Raw genomic sequence first — 18,960 nt, 5'->3', positions numbered from 1 at the left:
TGCTCCCAAATAAATCTGTTGGGCTATAAACCTGGTGTTGTGATTTTTAACTATGTCCATCCCAGTCCAACACTGGCATCTCCAAATCCTTACTTTCTGAACTAGCCTAGTCTCTTTAGGCATCAGAAATCAGCTATTGCGAGATTTTGGAATTTCTGTATTTATCCTCCTGACACTTAATTGCTGGAGAAATTCAGTGGGTCTGGCAGCACCTGTGAAGAAAAAAATAGTGTTTGTGTTTCAGGGCCAGTGACCCCCTTCCTGAAGTTGTTTCTTCAGTAATTGCTATTTTTATTTCAGATTTCCAGCATCTGCAGCACTTTGTTTTATTTTGTAACATTGACTTAAGTTGTGTTCAACTGGTTATTACCTCACTCTATTGCTGAGGAGTACTAGCGCTTATTGTTGTGACTTGTTTAATTCCATTAATGTCTTTTTAACCCCCCCCAGGGATATGAAGGTTCACTGATCAAGCTAACATCAAAACAGGTAAACTTTTTTTTACCATAAACAACCGAGATATGGAATGTTTTGCATGCCTGATATCTTTTTTTAGGATTTGAATATACATTTTAAATCAGAATTGAATCATTATATTCTGGAATGAGTTGTCACTATCTCGTATTAAATCTCTAGGAGAAGTAACCTCCATGAGACTGAATGCTTTATTGTAGTGTAATGTATCATTCCAAGTTAATCTTTATTGCATTTTAAGGGGCTATTTTGTTTGTGGAAAACACATTACACCACTGTCCCCAGTCCAAGTTTTCACTCCCTTTCCAGTTTTTGGAAAGGGATGGAAGATTTCTGGTAAGCAACAAAAACTGAAGTAGCTGATCAAGCTCAGCAGGTCTGGCAGCATCTGTGGAGAGAAAGCAGCGTTAATATTTGGGTCCGGTGAACCTTCCTCAAAACTGGTCACTAGACCCAAAATGTTGATTTCTCTCTGTAGATGCTGCCAGACCTGCTGAGTCTTTCCAGTCATTTCTGATTTCTATCAATTGCTGTTCTTTAAATTTTTTTTGGTTAAGTGGATGGCTTATATAGGAAACTTACTAATCCCAAAACACATCCAGGGGTTAACAGAAATATAGAGACTGCCAACAGAAATGAGTGGAGGTGTATTATAAGGTGGGGCAAGCTCATCTGTTTTATAGACCAGCATTGTTGAGTTGGAGATGCCAGTGTAGATTTTAAGATATATTTTTTAGGGACATTATGGTTTGGTGGGTTAATATTGCACAAGCTGGCAATTTGTGGGAAGGAACTGTAGCTGTGTGGTTCATTGTTTGAACAGCCTTACAAATGTAAGAGAAGTTTTCACCAGGTTCAGCCATTTGCTGTTTCACTGAATATTTCACTATAATGTACATCTTATACCCTAATAAAACAATAAGTGGCAATTAAATGCTTGAAAGTGCCCTTAACTTTACTACTAAGCTGAATTAGAGCAATTTAAGTATCTCTTAAATTTGCTTAAAGTTGAATTTCACAATATTCGAACTAAAATTACACTTGTTCTCAACAGTCATAAACGGTTTGTACCTTTTTTGGCAGCACCAATAAGCCAGTGGATTCTATTTTTATCTAACATGGTTCATTGAATGTAGTTTACCCTTTTGATCTTAAATCTAAAGCTAAATGCTTTTTTTAAAAGCATATCTTTGTAATTTCTTTTGTGATTACTCTAGGTTTTAACTGTACTGGGATTCCACTTAGGTGTAGTGTGGTACTTAAAAGTTAATGAATGTGTGACCTTTCTTTGACCCCAGAATTCCACAGGGGGTCTCTGCCACTCATTTACAATCCTGGTGAATTGATCAATTAGGCAACAGAACTGCACACGTTTAGGAACCTGGAAATTATTTCTTGAGTTTACATTCTTGAATGTTGGGCATTGACTGACTAGTTTACAGCAGAGAGCTGTGTACTGAACCAGTCAGTTGTGTAACTGGGCAGGTAGAGTTAATGGCCTGGAGTTTCTGCTAGACTCTGCTAATTCTTTTGCCACAGTTTGACCAAACTCAGCACCAAAGGTTTGGGGGGAGGGGAGAACGGAGAGGGGAGGGGAGGAAGTCAGGTGAGTGTTGAATTAGTGAGCAAGTCTAGTTTCTCCATGGCATTTGCATGGGTCTGCCTTCAAACTGCTAGAAATAACTAAAATCTCTCTCTCTCTCTCTCTCTCTCTCTCTCTCTCTCTCTCTCACTCACACCCCATGCCTCCAGCTGGGTTTTCAGGGCTAATGGTTTCAGAGCATTAGTCTGTAGTCCTGTGAGATAGCATCGTTAATAGAGAGCTGGTACAAGACATGGAGGTTCATTAACCTTGTGTAGATCTAGTTTGTATGTAGCATCTGTGTGGATAAAGGTATGTTTTTAAAACAGACTGCCAACAGGAGGTGTAACATAAAGTGGGGGCAAGTTCACCCAGAGGTTTATGGACAAGGATTATTGAGTTTGAGGCACCAGTGTAGATCTTAAAGGTGTATTAGGGCATTGTGGTTTAGGGGTTAATATCCCACAAATTGGGCACTTTTGGGAAGGAACGGTAGATGTGTGCTTCAGTGTTTGAACAGCTTTGCAAATCTAAGAACTTTTGACCAGGTTCAGCTATTTGCTGTTCCTGCAGTAAACTAGCTTACTGCAAAATCACTAAGATGGAAGATTTTTGCGCCCACTTCCATCTGGCGTCTCTCTGAGGAAGGGATCTAGCCCCAGACGACCATCCATTTGAGGTTTCATCTGTTTTGAGAATCTTTGAGGAGTCTCTTCAAAAGCAAAAGCTGTTTCTGATGCCAGGACGTCGTATTAGTCCCTGAAAGGGTTAAATGAATCATGAGCTCCACCCATCAGGGTGTAAAGAGCAGTTCTTGGGAGGAGCTATATTTTCTGGATTAACTGTAATGTAAGTGTCTATCCTGGGATCTCAGGCAGCAGTTAAGCACCTTGTTATGAACCTTTTCTTGTTTTAACAACGTCATGGCCTGCTTCTGTGTATGTGTGACTATCGTTCCCCCTTTGATATCAGTAACTTGGATAAATACTGATAAACAGTATTGGTAGCTTTGAATCTGCCCAAGGCTTCTCAGATGGTACTGATATGTACAAGGGTGCCTACTGTTAGGGCTTTATAAGTGTTAATCCTTTGAGTGCAGTGAGCATCACTCACTAGTGTTGAGGTGGTGGTAGGATTTGGGGAAGGTGATGGCCTAGTGGTGTTATCGCTTTACTATTAATCTAGACACCCAAGTTCGAATCCCATCTTGCCAAGATGGTGGCATTTAAATTCAGCAAAGTATCTGGGGGAAAACTCACCCTGGATTCACTAGTGCTCTTTAGGGAAGGAAATTTGCCACCCTTACCTGTCTAGTCTACATGGGACTCCAGTTTCTCTGCAATATTGAGACTTGACCATCCTCAGGGTAATCACGGATGGCTAATGAATGTTGGCCTGGCCAATGACTTTCCTGTCCAATGAACTAATTCCTTTTTCTTAAAAAAAAGCGTGAGATTGAGATGCATTCCTGAATCTGGATCCTCCAAACAGTTTGTAATGTAAAGACTGACCTTTGTAACCTATAAGTCGTTGCAGAGATGCAATAAACTGCATCCTGCTTACTTACCAAAACTACTTGTTAGATCAGAAGGGGATGTCTTCACACACACCTAATAACACTTCAATACACAAGGCACCTTTTTACCTGTTAAAGTCGCTATATACAGAGGTAACTTTCAAATAGTTCTGTGGTGATCACTTATTGTTTGCTTTCTTCGTTCATTGGATGAGGGAGCCACTGGCTAGGCCAGCATTTATTGCCCATCCCTAATTGCCCAGAGGGTGGTTAGGGGTCAACCCCATTGCTGTGGGTCTGGAGTCACATGTAGGCCAGACCAGGTGAGGATGGCAGATTCCTTCCCTAAAGGGCATTAGTGAACCCAGTTGGGTTTTTCCCAACAATCGACAATGGATTATGGTTGGACTCTTAATTCCAGATTTTTGTTGAATTCAAGTTCCACCATCTGCTGTGGTGGGATTTGAACCTGGGACTCCAGAATATGATCTGGGTCTCTGGATTAACAAACCAGCAATAATACCACTAGGCCATCGCTGCCTCATGTCTCATGTTGTGAACTAATCATCTTGGGCCAGAGCTTCAATTAACAATACTTGTGATTTTGGGGGGGGGGGGGGGCGCGGTTATCCCACGTTCAGCTGTATTTCACTGCAAACACTTTGTAAAAATAATACCTAGGAATATTTTTGCTTCAAAATCCCTTGAATTGTATTCTGGTTTTAATCTAGTTGCATCTCGTCACTGAAGGTGAGTAGTAGAAATCTGTAAGCTAACACAGTCAATGCTTTAAACTGTTCTTTTGGCCTGTTTCTATAAGAGAATGACTGAATAATGTATTAAAATTTGGAATATGTCCTTGTTTTGAGGGGCTTTCATTTGGAGATTTTAATAGCAATGTTGGATTGCGCAACGTTATAAAATTGTGGCTGTCGTTTTCAATGGCAAGGAATATACACTCCATCTTGAAGTTCGAAAGTACTTTTTTTTATTGTAGGAGTTTGATTCTTTTTCCACGTTGAATGCAAAACAACTATTGCATTTCGTATGGACTGCAGTGATACAGAAAGGCAGCTCCCCTTCTAGAGGGCAACTAGGGAGAGCAATAAATTCTGGTTCAGCCAGTGACATCCACACCCCTTGGGTGAATAACGAGATCTACTGGCTGACTTTTTGAGCTCAAGTTTCCAAGTAGCGCACTGGCAGTTTTGCACTGTAATATTGGCAAAGATTGTGTGCAAATGATTTTGGTGCCAACCTTACCCTATTTTGCCTTTAGTGCCACCAGCCCCTGCTCTATAGCACTTTAGACTTGCTTGGCACAAAGGCTGACAAAAAGCATCAGGAACCACTTGCCCTGAAGGGGCAAGTTGAGATTCATCTACATTTAAACGCTGGTTACTTTGCCTTCACCTATGTGAGTGGAAAAGTTTGTTTTTAAAAATGCTTTGAACTGGAGGAAGTAAGGGACATTTATTTTCTAAGTCATCTGATGGAGTGATGCTCTGAAAGCTAGTGTGCTTCCAATTAAACTTGTTGGACTATAACCTGGTTTTGTGATTTTTAACTTTGTACACCCCAGTCCAACACCGGCATCTCCAAATCAGAAGTAATGTTGGCAGCGAGGTCAGCTACCTCGCTGTTCTAACTTTTCTGTTTAATTTCTGACTTCAAGCTTCTGCATTGTTTTGGTTTGTCTTTTTTTTAAACAACCATCTAATGGGACAAATAGTGTGACTAGCTCATTTTATTTTCTGACCAGGATAAGCTCTATTGAAGGCAGCAAGTTTCACATTGACAATCTAAATTGAGTCTTCCTTGCTCCAGTATCTGACTCCAATATCAAATTCCGCAAACTGATTGCTAAAGTAGCTAGGATCCAGTGAGTGAGGCAAAACCATGTACTGAGCAAATTGCAGCATTGTGTTCTGAAACCTAATCTGCTCTTTCTAAATTTCTAGAAGTGGTGCTTTATTCTGAGTAAGACTGCTCAATCTCCGAACAACAGAGGATGATATAAAATGAGCTAGTCACACTATTTGTCCCATTAGATGGTTGTTTAAAAAAAAAAGACAAACCAAAACAATGCAGAAGCTTGAAGTCAGAAATTAAACAGAAAAGTTAGAACAGCGAGGTAGCTGACCTCGCTGCCAACATTACTTCTGATTTGGAGATGCCGGTGTTGGACTGGGGTGTACAAAGTTAAAAATCACAAAACCAGGTTATAGTCCAACAAGTTTAATTGGAAGCACACTAGCTTTCGGAGCATCACTCCATCAGATGACTTAGAAAATAAATGTCCCTTACTTCCTCCAGTTCAAAGCATTTTTTAAAAAAAACTCTTTTTGCACAGGCCGGTGCTAACTTTTCTGTCCAACAGAAATTTCCGGTTTGTCCAGAGAACGGAGTTGCAGTTTGGGACAGCACCTGTTCGCTGCTGTAAAACACTGTTTCGTTGTATAAGTCTTAAAACACAACTGCTTTATTTATAATTTTGAAATAGTGGTCCACTTTCCTTCTGGATTCTTTTCTGTTGCAAAAAAAGATCAGTCAAATGGATGTAAAATTTACTGAAGGAGCTGTATAAGAAATTGGAACTTGTTAAATGAGCAATCATTTCCTGAACCAAACAAGCCTCCTGTTTCACCCTCTTGTGTCCTATGATGGACTACTCTTAATTAGGAGGAAGCATTGAGTTGGTACAAATTGCTAACAATCTTGATGCTTTACAGCCTTTAAGGTACAGAACCAGTAAAGCAGCTACGGTTTTACTTGTAGAAATACTGGGTCAAAACCCTTCCATTTTGATAAATGCACCAACTTGCATAAAGGTCTTGTGTGACCCAAATGACTGACAATGAAGGATTTAAATACCAGAGCTGGGACATCTTGCCTCAAGGGGCCTCTGAGATGACACCTGGTGTGCAGTCTTGATTTCTTTTACGAGGAAGGATATTCTGAATCTTGGAGGGAATGCAGCCATGTTTTATGAGACTGATTTGCAAGATGGCAGGACTGAGCTATGAAGAGACTAAGTCAGTTAAGACTATTCACTGGCGTTCACAATGTTGGGGGATCTCAAACCTGTGAAATTCTAGCAGGACTAGACAGGGGTTCTCATTGACTGGGGGGGCCTGGAGGTAGGCATCGCAGTCTAAGGATGTCGGCAATTTGGAACAGATGTGGAGAAACTTCTTCATCCAGAGCCTTTGGAATTATCAGCCAACAGTTGAGGTCAAAACAGAATTTAATGAGAGGTATAGTTTTTCCAGAGCTAAAGGGATTAATGGGTATGGGGTGAAAGCAGGAAACAGGGCGCTGAGCTGGATGTTTGGTATATGATATCAAAAAGTAGAGCAGGCTTGAAGGTCTGAGTGACCTCCTATTTCTACATCTGAATCCTTCCCTAATCGGATGTGTAAGAGCATCTGTTTCTTCCTTTTGAGTTTGAAATGTCAAAATCCTAGCCTTGCAAACTAGCTACATCAGGCTGTTTGATTTAAATTAAGTTCCATTGCATTGAACACTTTTTAAAAACATTGGTATTTTCCCGATTCTTCAGTTTCTGGAATAACCTTGTCCTGGCCATAAACAGCAAAAGGTCTTTTTTTTGTGATTTACTACAAACAACACTATATCTCTAATTCACGAAAACAATCCATTGTTTTGTACTAGAAATGGGATCTCACTTAATATTTCTCAATGGAAAAGTACATCTGGCTTTTGGAAATATTGATCAAGAATAATTTGCTAGAATAGATTTTTCATTTGAAGAAACCGCAAGCACTACTGTAACTTAGTCAATGATTTGCTCTCTTTTGATTTGTTTAATTGCATTTTTGAAATCGTGCCTGGCTTCAAGTGAATGCGAACATCTCTCATCAGCTGATGATTTTTTTCTGGTTTTTAATGTGCACACAAAAGCTTAACCTAGCTGCCAAATGAAGTGTTTAAAATTGAATCATTCCTCGTTTAGGGACATTGGAATTTCTTAGTTCTAGAAATGAGGCAGCCCTTGGCCCTCCAGTCTGCTCCATCTGTCAATAGGATCATGGCTGATCTGACTATTCCTCATGTCCCCTCTTTTCCAGCTTTTTCCTAGAATTCTTGGTTCCCTGACTGATCAAGTATCTATCTATCTCAGCCCTAAACGTACACGAGGGCTCTGCCCCTACCACTTTCTGCAGAGAGAAGTTTCAAAGGCAGTTGCTTCTCCAAGGAAATTCCTTCCCATCTCTGTCTTAAATTGGCTCCTCTTTAATTTTGAAACTGTATCCTCTGGTCCTGGACTCTATCCCATGAAGGAAAACACCCTGTCAGTATTTACTCTTGTCAATGCCTCATGAATCCTATTCTAAACTCCACAGAAGAGTCCGAACATGTTAGCTTTAACACATCATCTCTCCCATACCTAGTGAACCTCCTCTGACCTGCCTCCAATTGAATAATATCATAAATAAAAAAAAAGGCCAAAACTGTTCGCAGTACTCCCAGATGTCCGTCACTTTGCCAAGAATGTCAACATTTTTCAGTATGTTTGTGACATTCCTGCTCTTAGTGATTTATTTTTTGCTTATAAAATATTTATACACTACTCTTGGCCCTATAGTGATGCTTCAGTGTAAAAGTAGGTTCTTCAAATTCCAGGCTTTGAACCTTACAACTCCAGGCAAGATGACCGCTGTGGCTAAGTCAATTCACTTCGGAATCTGGACCTAATCTTGCAGCCTTGATGCATTTAAATTGCTCGCTATTGTCAGGGCATCAATGTATTTTTCTCTCTGGAATACTAGAACTAGAATTGATCCAAGTGCCTCCTGGCCACCACTTGTTTAAATTGGTGGACTGAATTGAAATTGAAGCATAAAAGCCAACTTGTAGTTGATTAAACTATAGTAACATGCCTGAGGTTGAATTGATTTAGCTGAACTGCTGTTACCAAATGAGCAAGGCAAGCAATCCACAAACATAAATCTGTTTCTACTGCAAGGTTGTTAACTAATTACTTAGTTGACTGACTAGCACATGTTCAGTAACTAGTGTTGGATTGGTTTTTTTAAGTTGTACTGTCATCCTTTCCCTCAGATTCTGGATCTGATTATTCACCCTGCAGTATTTTTCTGGCAAATTTGGATTCATGTTGAAGTTGTGCCTGTGAAGTGTCAATCTCTCCAACCACTGTGACTTGATATCATTATAACTGTCTGTTCTGCTCTAACACAGTAGTTGTGTTCTCATGCAATCCTGTGTTATAAGAAAATCGTGCAATAGCAGCACGATGTAAACTAATGGGGCCAGAATTGCATTATAACCAATATGTACGTGCTTTAAAGTTCACGTGTTGGGAACCACGTCCCCAGTTTGTCAAATTTTAGTGGATTTGCATTCACAAAATGTGCATTATATAGCAGAACGACCTGTACCTGTCATCAAACTCAAATGGTGGTTCTCCAGTCTGGCCCCTACCCTGTTCATGCCAGGTAGGGTATAACAGTGCAGATAATCAATGCTGATCCACTGTCACAGTAGTGATCTGGGAAGGGCCAAAGTTAAGGTGGCTTCCTTGGAGTACTGTACTGTGCCAACTTATGGTTCGCAAAGTTCCTCTCCTTGTCCAGCTTAACCACCTCTTGCTTAGGGTCCATTATTTTGAGGATAAAAGCGACAATGATCTCTAAATTGCAACTTGAGCATGATCAATGAGATAAAAGGTAATCGTGGTTCCAAGATTGGTGGAGGAGAAACTGGTCCAAGTTCATGGGACGTTCCCACTAGGACTGGGGGAGGAGGGGGATGTTCTGATGGGATGGGCTCCACCTGAGTTATGCTGGGGCAATAGCTCTGGTGAACTGCAGGGCTTTAAACTAAAGAATAGGGAGGGGCTTCAGGTGCATGGAACAAGTTACTGAGTTTGATAGCTCTTAACTGAGTCAGTGTTAAGACAGATTCTTAACTTCCGCCATAGTTCAGGGACAACTGAGAAAGGGAGCAGTCAAAGCAGAAGTGAGGGTGTTGTACCTAAAATGCATGCAGTATGTGAAACAAGGTAAATGAGCTTGTGGCACAGATTGCAATTGGAAAATATGATGTCGTGGGTATCATAGAGACATGGCTGCAAAGGGATCAGGGCTGGGAACTAGGTATCCATGAATACGTGTCCTATCAACACGTATTGATGGCTAGAGAGGCCAGGCTTGCCTTATTTATAGGTAGTGGAATTAAATCCATAACGGGAAGTGATGTAGAATTGGAAGGCATAGAAGCTGTGTGTGTGGGGGGTGGGCTGGGGACAGGACGGGGAGGAAAACTCCCTGATGGGTGTTCGGTACAGGCCTCCGAGCAGTAATCAGTGTGGGAAGGAAAATAAATCAGCTAGAAAAGGCATGCCAAGAAAGGTACTATTACAATAATCCTGGGGGTCTTTGATACCTCGATACACTACACATTGGATTTTCCCCCAGTGTATCTCGAGCAATTTCTGGCTTGTCATCAAGCCGGGTTTTTGTGGTTGAGCCAGCTAGGCAATGAATGTACATCAAATCCAGAACAATGAGGCAGACTTATGGAGCTTAGTGAAGGAACCCCCAAGGGGGCAATGACCACAACATGATATAACTCACTCCACAGTTTGACGGAGAAGCTGGATTCAGGTGTAACGGTATTACAGTTGTGTAAAACGAACAACAGTGAGGGAGGAGCTGGTTAGTCTGTGCAGTTCATTGCAGCAAGCTGTGGAGCCAAGTCATTGTGTAGTTAAGACTGAGCTTATTGATTTAGTAGGGGGATCAAGGGTTATGGGGACCAGGCATATCAGCCATGATCAAATAGTGGAGTGTACTCAATGGGCTGAATGGCCTATTTCTGTTCCTAGGTCTTGTGTTCTTATGATCTGCAATCGCTCTGTCTGCTGCAAAAGCGGAGCTGAGGCCTGGGGGAGATCAACCATGATCTGACAACATGGCAGGATGGGATCGTGGGGCTGAATGGCCTCCATTTCCTGGTTCTTAGGAAATTTTTCTTATGGGCTCTGCTTTATTTGCCAACATTTGATTGGGCTATCGTTTCTTCACATGGGAAATATTAGTACCTAGACCCCACAGAATATTATAGGTAAGTTTTCAGTGTCATAAAGTGGTAGAAATGCTGGAGTCAAGGAAGAGATGGTGGAGAAAGAAACTGTTCTGTTCTAAATTGGCTGATCTTTCGCCAGAACGCACTCTTTGGCATCTTTGACTAGAAATATTTAACTCTGTTCACTCTCCGCAGATGCAGTTACACTTGTACTTTCTGGTTTGAATTGCCAATTTTTGGTGCCTTCAGTGTGTGGCTTTTGTATTATGGGTATTTGCTCTCAATGTCACATGTACCTTTCATTGCTACCCATAAGGCACTTCTTTCAAGGACTTTTTACTGCAGACACTTGAAGGTTTGCCTGTTGGGTAGGAGGCGCAGGGTAATCCTTTCAATAAACAAATAGAAATAGCTGCAGCAACTCAGCTGGTCTGGTGCTATCTTGTTTTGAAATCTGATTCCTACAAAAGGATCTTGCTTTGAAGTGGCTGTTTGGGGGCTCTTGTAGTGCAGTGGTGAGCTGGGATCAAACTCTACACTCACCAGAGGTGAGTTGCAGCATTTCTCAACAGGATGTTAACAGAATTTGAAGCGACTGTTCAGGGTGGCATCAGAAGTGCTTGTTGGAAATCTAACCACTCTCTAATTTTTTTTGAAGACTGGTGAGTTAAATTAACATCTTCCGTGCAAAACCTCGGAGGTACAGATTGAAAGGCACGTCACCATTTGAAATAATGATCTCCTTCTATGGGGTTTGTTGGTTGCTAAACAAATAGATTCTTTTTGGCTTCATATCCTTATGACTGCAGTTAGCTTGTACCCTGCCCAGAATAATTGACGCTTACTGCCAGTAAATTAATGTGAGAATTTCCAAATTATACTGTTCAGCAACTTTGTAAACAATGTCCAGCATTTGCATGTTAACATAGTCCATGACTGGGCTTGGTTTGATTCATAGTGGCGAGTATACAATTGAACAAAATGGTCTAAAACCCGGTGCAAATATTCATTTTTTTTAAAAACCACACAGCAAAGCAATTAGCACCAAAGAATAACAATCCAGCAGTATTCTTTCAATGATTAATGTCCACAAATATCTCCAGTGAAGTCATCAGTTGCCTGATTTGTTAATTGTGTAATGGCTGTTTCGAGCAGTCTGGGAATTTGGAAAACATTTTCTCACGTCTTGACCAGCTAATGTTGCCAAATGTCACAAGCCTTTGTATTGACTACCTCCTCCTTCCATTCCCACTTTATCGAAGATATTGAAAGCATCGCACTTGCTAAAATACTAAAGGGGATGGGGGTATTAATAGAAATCCTTGTCTGCAGAAAGGGACATCATTAAGAGGAGTGAAGCAGCAGTGTTTAATTATTTGTAAAGCTTTTGATGGCCTGTGGGTGTTTCTACAGCAAAGTTGGGCAGTAGGAGAAGTTCTGCTTAAATAGAAAGCCAATAGAAGAACTAAGAAACACAAACCTGATTTGATCCATAGATGCTTCGGGACCAACCCCCCCCCCCCCCCCCCCCCCCAATATATTTTATGGTAGCCTAGACCCAATGTTACCTTATTTTAAAGGGAAATGTGAAGTGTCTGTTCCTGATGTGATGCGACTGGTCAAACTACTTAATGTTAAGCAGAACACAATTTATGTCAACACTATAGTTAAAATGCAACCAAAACAAAAGAATTTAGAATAACTAGCTATTGGGAAAACTAAACAGAATAGTACAGTACCTGTTACTGTATTGGAACAGCTAATTAGTAACATCCTACAAACACTCTATATAAACTGGTTCTTTATTCTTGTCTTTTGGAAGTCTTCTAATAGCACTTATTGCAATAGTGGGGGATAGAGATTACCATGTGAACCTTGTACAGTCACAGTTCTGCCTATGTCTCTCACTGTCTGACTCTACCATCACCCTATCTTTGGGAGCCTATGTTTACCGCCTGGCCTGGCTGTCAATGGTTTCCGCTCTTTCAAACTTATAAACTTCTGTTATCTACTGAAGTTCTGATCTTCTGTGTGCTAGCTTGCCTCATAATTTCACCTTCAGTTCTCTATCCAGCCTATTGCTATCTTTCTACACTTACCTCCTAATGGGTTTGTGAACAAGACCATAAACTTCATATTGGGACTTCTGTCCAAGATTGTATCCCAGCATGTAAATCTTGTTAAACAAGTCAAACTAGATCTCATATTAATGTTTTTGTTCACGGAGTGGTTGAGCACTTATCACCTATGAGAGAATTAAGAGTTCAGTGATCAGAATTCTGAGGTTGCTAGACTCAACATTCTCTTTTCCAGAGATGCTGCCAGATTGCAGTTCCTCCAGCATTCTGCTTTTGGTTTCAGATATTGGGCACCTGCAGTTCTTCTGCTTTTCTCCATCTCTGGTTACCATTGATCATGGTGAGCCACCTTGAAACACTGCAGTCCATGTCATGTGTATCCCCAAAGCTGAAGGGAGTTCCAGGATTTTGCCCCAATGATAGTGGAATGATCGTATAGTTCCACATTACAATGGTGAGTTGTTTGGAGGGGAGTTTGCAGGTGGTGTAGCTAACCATCAGTTGCCCTTGTCCTCCAAGGTGGTAGTGGTTACTGGTTTGGAAGGTGATGTTGAAGGAGCTTTGAGCTGCTACAGGGCAGCTTGCAAATGGTGCACACTGTTGCCACTGTCGGTGGTGATAGATGGGGTGGGAGAAAGTAAGGTCTGCAGACACTGAAGAGCCGGAGTCGGAATGTATGGCACTGGAAAGGCATAGCTGGTCAGGCAGCATCCGAGGAGCAGGAGAGTCGCCGTACTGGGCGTAAGCCCTTCAGGAATGTGGATGGGGAAGGGGCTTGAGATAAATGGATGGGGATAGGTGGATGCAGCTGGGGGTTGATGTCATGGGTCAAAGCGGAGGGTGGAATGGATAGGTGGGAAGGAAGATACAGGACAGTTCAAGAGAGTGGTACTGAGTTGGAGGGTTAGATTTAGGATGAGGTGGCAAGCGGTGAGATGAGGAAACTAGTGAAATCTATGTTGCTGTACAGTTGGATGGTCCCAAGACCAAGATGAGGCGTTCTTCCTCCAGGTGGCTAGGATTTGGTGGTGGAGGTGACCCAGGATGTGCATGTCCTTGGCGAAGTGGGAGGAGAGTTGACGTGATACCAAATGTGTTGATAGATGGGGTGCCAATCAATTGGGCTGCTTTGTTGTGGATGGAATTGAGCATATTGTTTTGTAGGAGCTGCACTCATTCAGGCAAATAGGGGGAGTATTCTGTCATCCTCTTGTGCCTTGTAGACAGTGGACAGAAACTGGGGAAACGGGCACAGATCCTGCTTATAAATTACATTCAAGTACAGGTCCTGAACCACCTCCAAAGCCATGACATGGATTGACATTGTGGCCACATGCTGCTGTTTTGGTCAACATGAATCAAGGTTCTTGGGAAGTTGAGGAAGGCAGATTGACCAGCTGGTGTGGGAACCCCTGCTCTTCAGAGGGTCATGAACCTCTTGCAAGTTAGTTGGAGCCATCTTGTTTTTAAAAAAAAAAATCAACCTGCACTAATCTTTTCGTTATACCAAGGTGTGGACTTAGAACCAGTCAATAGGGTTGTGATAGCAACTGAACTGACGGAGTGAAGGATCTGAGTAGTCTTGTCTGCTTCTTGGATTGGAGCGGAGCTAAAATGCTGACCGTGTTTGCTTGGTTTGCATCTCCTGGGCTTTGAGCGATCATCCGACCAATATAGTCAATAGGGAAAGAGTCACTGCCAGTAGAACAGGCAGCAGGGATTGATGTCATTTTGATTTGCTGTTTTCCTAATCCTGAATATTATTGACAGTAAAGTTAAAGCCACATGTCTGAGCTTTGGGTACCTACACACACTCCCACACCTGGAAAAAGGAATGGGAGTTTGATCAAAATGGAAGAGCTGACCCATGTGAGCTCCTGGATGGTTTGAGCAAGGCCTTCAGCCTGTCAGCAGGAGACTGTCCACTGGTCCTAGGGGTAAAGTCATGGTCTTCCCTTCTGCTTAAATTCAGCTGGATGTTCAAGTCTTGTTCTGTAAAGGTCACTGTGAGCTGCTGTCTTAGTCCATTATGTGGTATGCCTTTAGTGCTGTACAAAGGAAGTTTGAGAAGCATTCACTTTGGTCAAGTTTTGATTCATTTTGCCAAATAATTGGAACAAGTGAATGGCCACTGAGCAAACTGGTGTTTGTCCTGTCTTAAAGAACATTTGTTCACTTCAGGAGATATTAAAAGGACTTGCCTTAACTCAGTAATCTTTTGGTTTTATGTCTCTATGGATTCTTCTGTTCTGGGTGGTGTTGGGACATTACTTCCTGAGATCCTAACCATGTGCAATGCTCTTTAACTGGCTTAGCTCTTTTTTTTTTCACTTTTCTCCATCCCATGTGGATCAATGAAATAATCTGTAGATGGGATGTAAAACCGTATCTTTTTTCCTTGCACTGTTCAATCATCCTATGATCTTTGGTATGAACTGTTTGTACTGCACACCTTTTTCACTTTACTTGGGTACGTGACAATAATACATCAAATTAAGTAATGATTCTGGACTAACTTCTCCAGTTGGGGAGAGAGCAAGATGCAAGTCATTTGGTCTGACAAAGATGTGAACTGGAGTTGACTTGTTAGCTGTTTGCTGGTATAATTGTTCAGGGTAAGCCAGCTGAAGCCTGCCTATACCTAGATTAGGGTGCTGTCCACCTGTGGTTTCCTGTTACTGTAATTTGCTATACTGTTTCTGATGGACAACCACAAATAGATGATTTGGATAAATTCACTGCCATAAATTATTGTTCCTGGTCTGCATTATTGATGTCACATAGGGAAGAGACCTGATCTCTCTCAAACTGTTTATTGCATAGTATTTAATAGCTAGTTACATGAATGACTTGAATTTTTTAGACTTGAGAGTAGTGACATTAAGCTTAGCAGATAACTGGTGCTTGCAACTGGGAGCTAACTCCTCCCAGGAATAGTCTTAAAGATCCCTCTACCCTGATATAATTTCATTTATGTCAGCTAACCCTTTTTAGGTACTAGCTTATAAAAATATAATGGTTTGAAAATCATCATTGACCTGCACAAACAGTACAGCTTAATGTACTCCACTGAATGTGAATGGGGCACATTGCAGATTCTCTCTAGTCCCATAGTATCTGTGGAGGATACTTTGGATGAGTGACCTGGGATATGCTTTAATTGGATCAGTGTTAAGTATATCCCTTCCTCTCTGCAGATGCAGACTCATTTTCTCATTTCTGACAGTGTTTCTCTTCAGCCTCCTTCAGCGTTTCTGTTCTTTGGAGAGAGCTAGAGGGTGAGGGAGTGGGAAGAATAATTGTATGTAAGCAGGGGGAGGTTGCACAAATTCCAATTTCACTTCCTAAAATTACATGGAAAAACCTATTTTATTTGCAACTTCTGGTTTTAAATAAATGTAGCTTTGACAGATGGGACTTCAAACCTCTATTATTGCACCTACTGGGCAAAGGGTTGACTTTAGTCTTCAGGTTTTGCAGTTCCATGTGAAAGCCAGGTTATAACTAGCAGAGCGCAAAGGCCAGTTGATTTCTGATTTCAACTCACTGAAAACTAGAAGCAGTTTAACACTCAACTAATCTGCATGTAACTTGCATTTTAAATTTCCAGCCTAAGTTACCTGACGCACTTTGTTTCCCCTCTTTTTTTTTCCAGCCAGTTGGCTTTGTTACATTTGACAGCAGAGTGGGAGCAGAAGCAGCGAAGAATGCATTAAATGTAAGTACTATACAGCATGTGACTGCATCCCTTTTAATGGGTACATTCTCAATTCAAGAAAGAAAAGACTAATGTATTTCTTCATGCGTTCCATTTTTTTTGGATTACTGCTGGCAAACAAATTAATTTGCCTGGCTTCCCACGAGAAGTAAAATGGTAACCTCCCTCCAGTGGTGTTAGAATGTCTTGAGGTTTTTGTTAAAATCTTCTGCTATAAGATGTTGGTGCAGATGCAGGCCATTCAGTCCATCTCATTTCTCCTTTCTTCCTACCCTCTTTTAGTAAACTTCTTTTTTTGTTTCCATCAGTGTCTTGATGTTCTAATGCCCGTGGAGGGGGTGGGGCTTGAACCCTGGCTGGCACACAGAGGAATCCCTATTATGTGAAGGACACGGGCGGGGAGTATTTCGATCAGTTAATCGAATTCCAGATAATCAAATGTCGGATAACGTAGTTTAGCCAAACATTCGGATCTTGAAATTTCACTGGATAATCGAGGTTGCAGTATACTCTATACTGATGGGATGTTCACATAGGAGTTGGAAGCGGGAGTAGGCACTTCAGTCTCGAGCCCACTCACTCATTTAACATCGTCGCTAATCTTATCCTGGTCTGAACTCCACTCTCCTGTCTGCTTCCCATAGGTCTTTGTTCCTTCAGTGTAAATGTTCAGATTTGTTGTGATCCGGACTGGCTAGTGCGAACCCAATTGCTGTTGCCCAGGGACTTGGTGTAGCCTCTGAGGATCTAGCAGGTGTTGAATTGAGCAGATTGTTGTGTTCGGCCCCTGCTCACATTAGTCTTTTGACTGAGGCTGACGTATTGGCAGTGGAAGTTGAAGGATGACTTCCTCCAGGCCCTCCTGGCTGCTGGCCAGGATCAGTGTGGTGAATAGATTGCAGTGCAGACTGTTGCTGAATTTCCCTGTAACTTCCCTGGAACACACACTCCCCAGTAAGTGTCACTTGTCGAAAATGTAACTTCTGTGTTTGCACCTCAAAATAACCAGTTGATGTGAGAATCTTTGTGGGAAGATCATACAGCGCAAGAGGCTAATGGACAAATTCTCAGATTAGTCATCCTCCTATCCTTTTTTACAAAGCCCAAATCCCAACAAATATTTATCCAATTTTCTTTTAGTGAATCTGTTTTGATCCTTTTGGTGATCTGTTTGTGTACCGACCATGACTTGCAGCATTGATCTTTTCTCTTTCTCCCTCTCCCCCCTCTTTCTCCTCCTCCTCCTCCTTCTCCCTCCTCCCTTCTCCCTCCTCCCTCCTCCCTCCTCCCTCCTCCCTCCTCCCTCCTCCCTCCTCCCTTCTCCCTTCTCCCTTCTCCCTTCTCCCTTCTCCCTTCTCCCTTCTCCCTTCTCCCTTCTCCCTCCTCCCTTCTCCCCCTCCTCTCCCTCCTCTCCCTCCTCTCCCTCCTCTCCCTCCTCTCCCTCCTCTCCCTCCTCTCCCTCCTCTCCCTCCTCTCCCTCCTCTCCCTCCTCTCCCTCCTCTCCCTCCTCTCCCTCCTCTCCCTCCTCTCCCTCCTCTCCCTCCTCTCCCTCCTCTCCCTCCTCTCCCTCCTCTCCCTCCTCTCCCTCCTCTCCCTCCTCTCCCTCCTCTCCCTCCTCTCCCTCCTCTCCCTCCTCTCCCTCCTCTCCCTCCTCTCCCTCCTCTCCCTCCTCTCCCTCCTCTCCCTCCTCTCCCTCCTCTCCCTCCTCTCCCTCCTCTCCCTCCTCTCCCTCCTCTCCCTCCTCTCCCTCCTCTCCCTCCTCTCCCTCCTCTCCCTCCTCTCCCTCCTCTCCCTCCTCTCCCTCCTCTCCCTCCTCTCCCTCCTCTCCCTCCTCTTCCTCCTCTTCCTCCTCTTCCTCCTCCCCCACCTTCTAATGAGTGGTTTCAACTTCTATCATTTTTTCCACATTGACAGACGTTCTTAACTGTGAGCTTTTCGGCTTAAAGACCTGGGACGGTTCTTATTGTAGCATTTTATTGGTCTTGCTCCCATGTCCCATATTCTCGTCTCTGCCCTCCTGGATCCTGGAAATCACCTGGTAGACTCATTTATCTTCCTCTACAGCAAGACAGGCAGCACACCGATTCCTAGAGAGGTACAGCGTAGAAACTGACCCTTTAGTCCAACTCGACCATGTGACCAGATATCCTAAATTAACCTAGTCCCATTTGCCAGCATTTGGGCCATATCCCTTGAAGCCCTCCTTTGTTCATGTACCCATTGAGATGCCTTTTTAAAATATCCTCTGGCACCTCATTCCATACGCACACCACCCTCTGTGTGAAAAGATTGCCCCTTTTGGGTTCTTTTTAAGTCTCTTCCCTTTCACCTTAAACCTATGCCCTCTAGGTTGGGACTCCCACAGCCTGGGGGCAAAGACCTTGTATGTTAACTCTTTCCACGCCCCTCGTGATTTTATAAACCTCTCTAAGGCCATCCCTCTGCCTCCGACATTCCAGGCTGTTCAGCCTCTCCCTGTAGCTCAGACCCTCCAACCCTGGCAACACCCTTGTAAATCTTT

At 42.5% G+C, this 18,960-nt stretch overlaps 1 protein-coding gene across 1 annotated transcript in view; it reads left to right on the top strand.

The window, feature by feature from the left end:
* Window positions 1–18,960, top strand: part of LOC140458471 (RNA-binding protein with multiple splicing 2) — a 112,748-nt gene that overhangs the window by 49,747 nt on the left and 44,041 nt on the right. The window contains exons 3-4 of the mRNA XM_072553098.1: window positions 451–489; window positions 16,377–16,439. Coding sequence (XP_072409199.1) covers window positions 451–489; window positions 16,377–16,439 — 102 coding nt within the window. The remainder of the gene's footprint in view (window positions 1–450; window positions 490–16,376; window positions 16,440–18,960) is intronic.

This window comes from Chiloscyllium punctatum, chromosome 33 (assembly GCF_047496795.1).
Source record: "Chiloscyllium punctatum isolate Juve2018m chromosome 33, sChiPun1.3, whole genome shotgun sequence".
Classification (NCBI taxonomy): Eukaryota; Metazoa; Chordata; class Chondrichthyes; order Orectolobiformes; family Hemiscylliidae; genus Chiloscyllium; species Chiloscyllium punctatum.
This window is presented reverse-complemented; position numbering and strand designations above follow the sequence as displayed.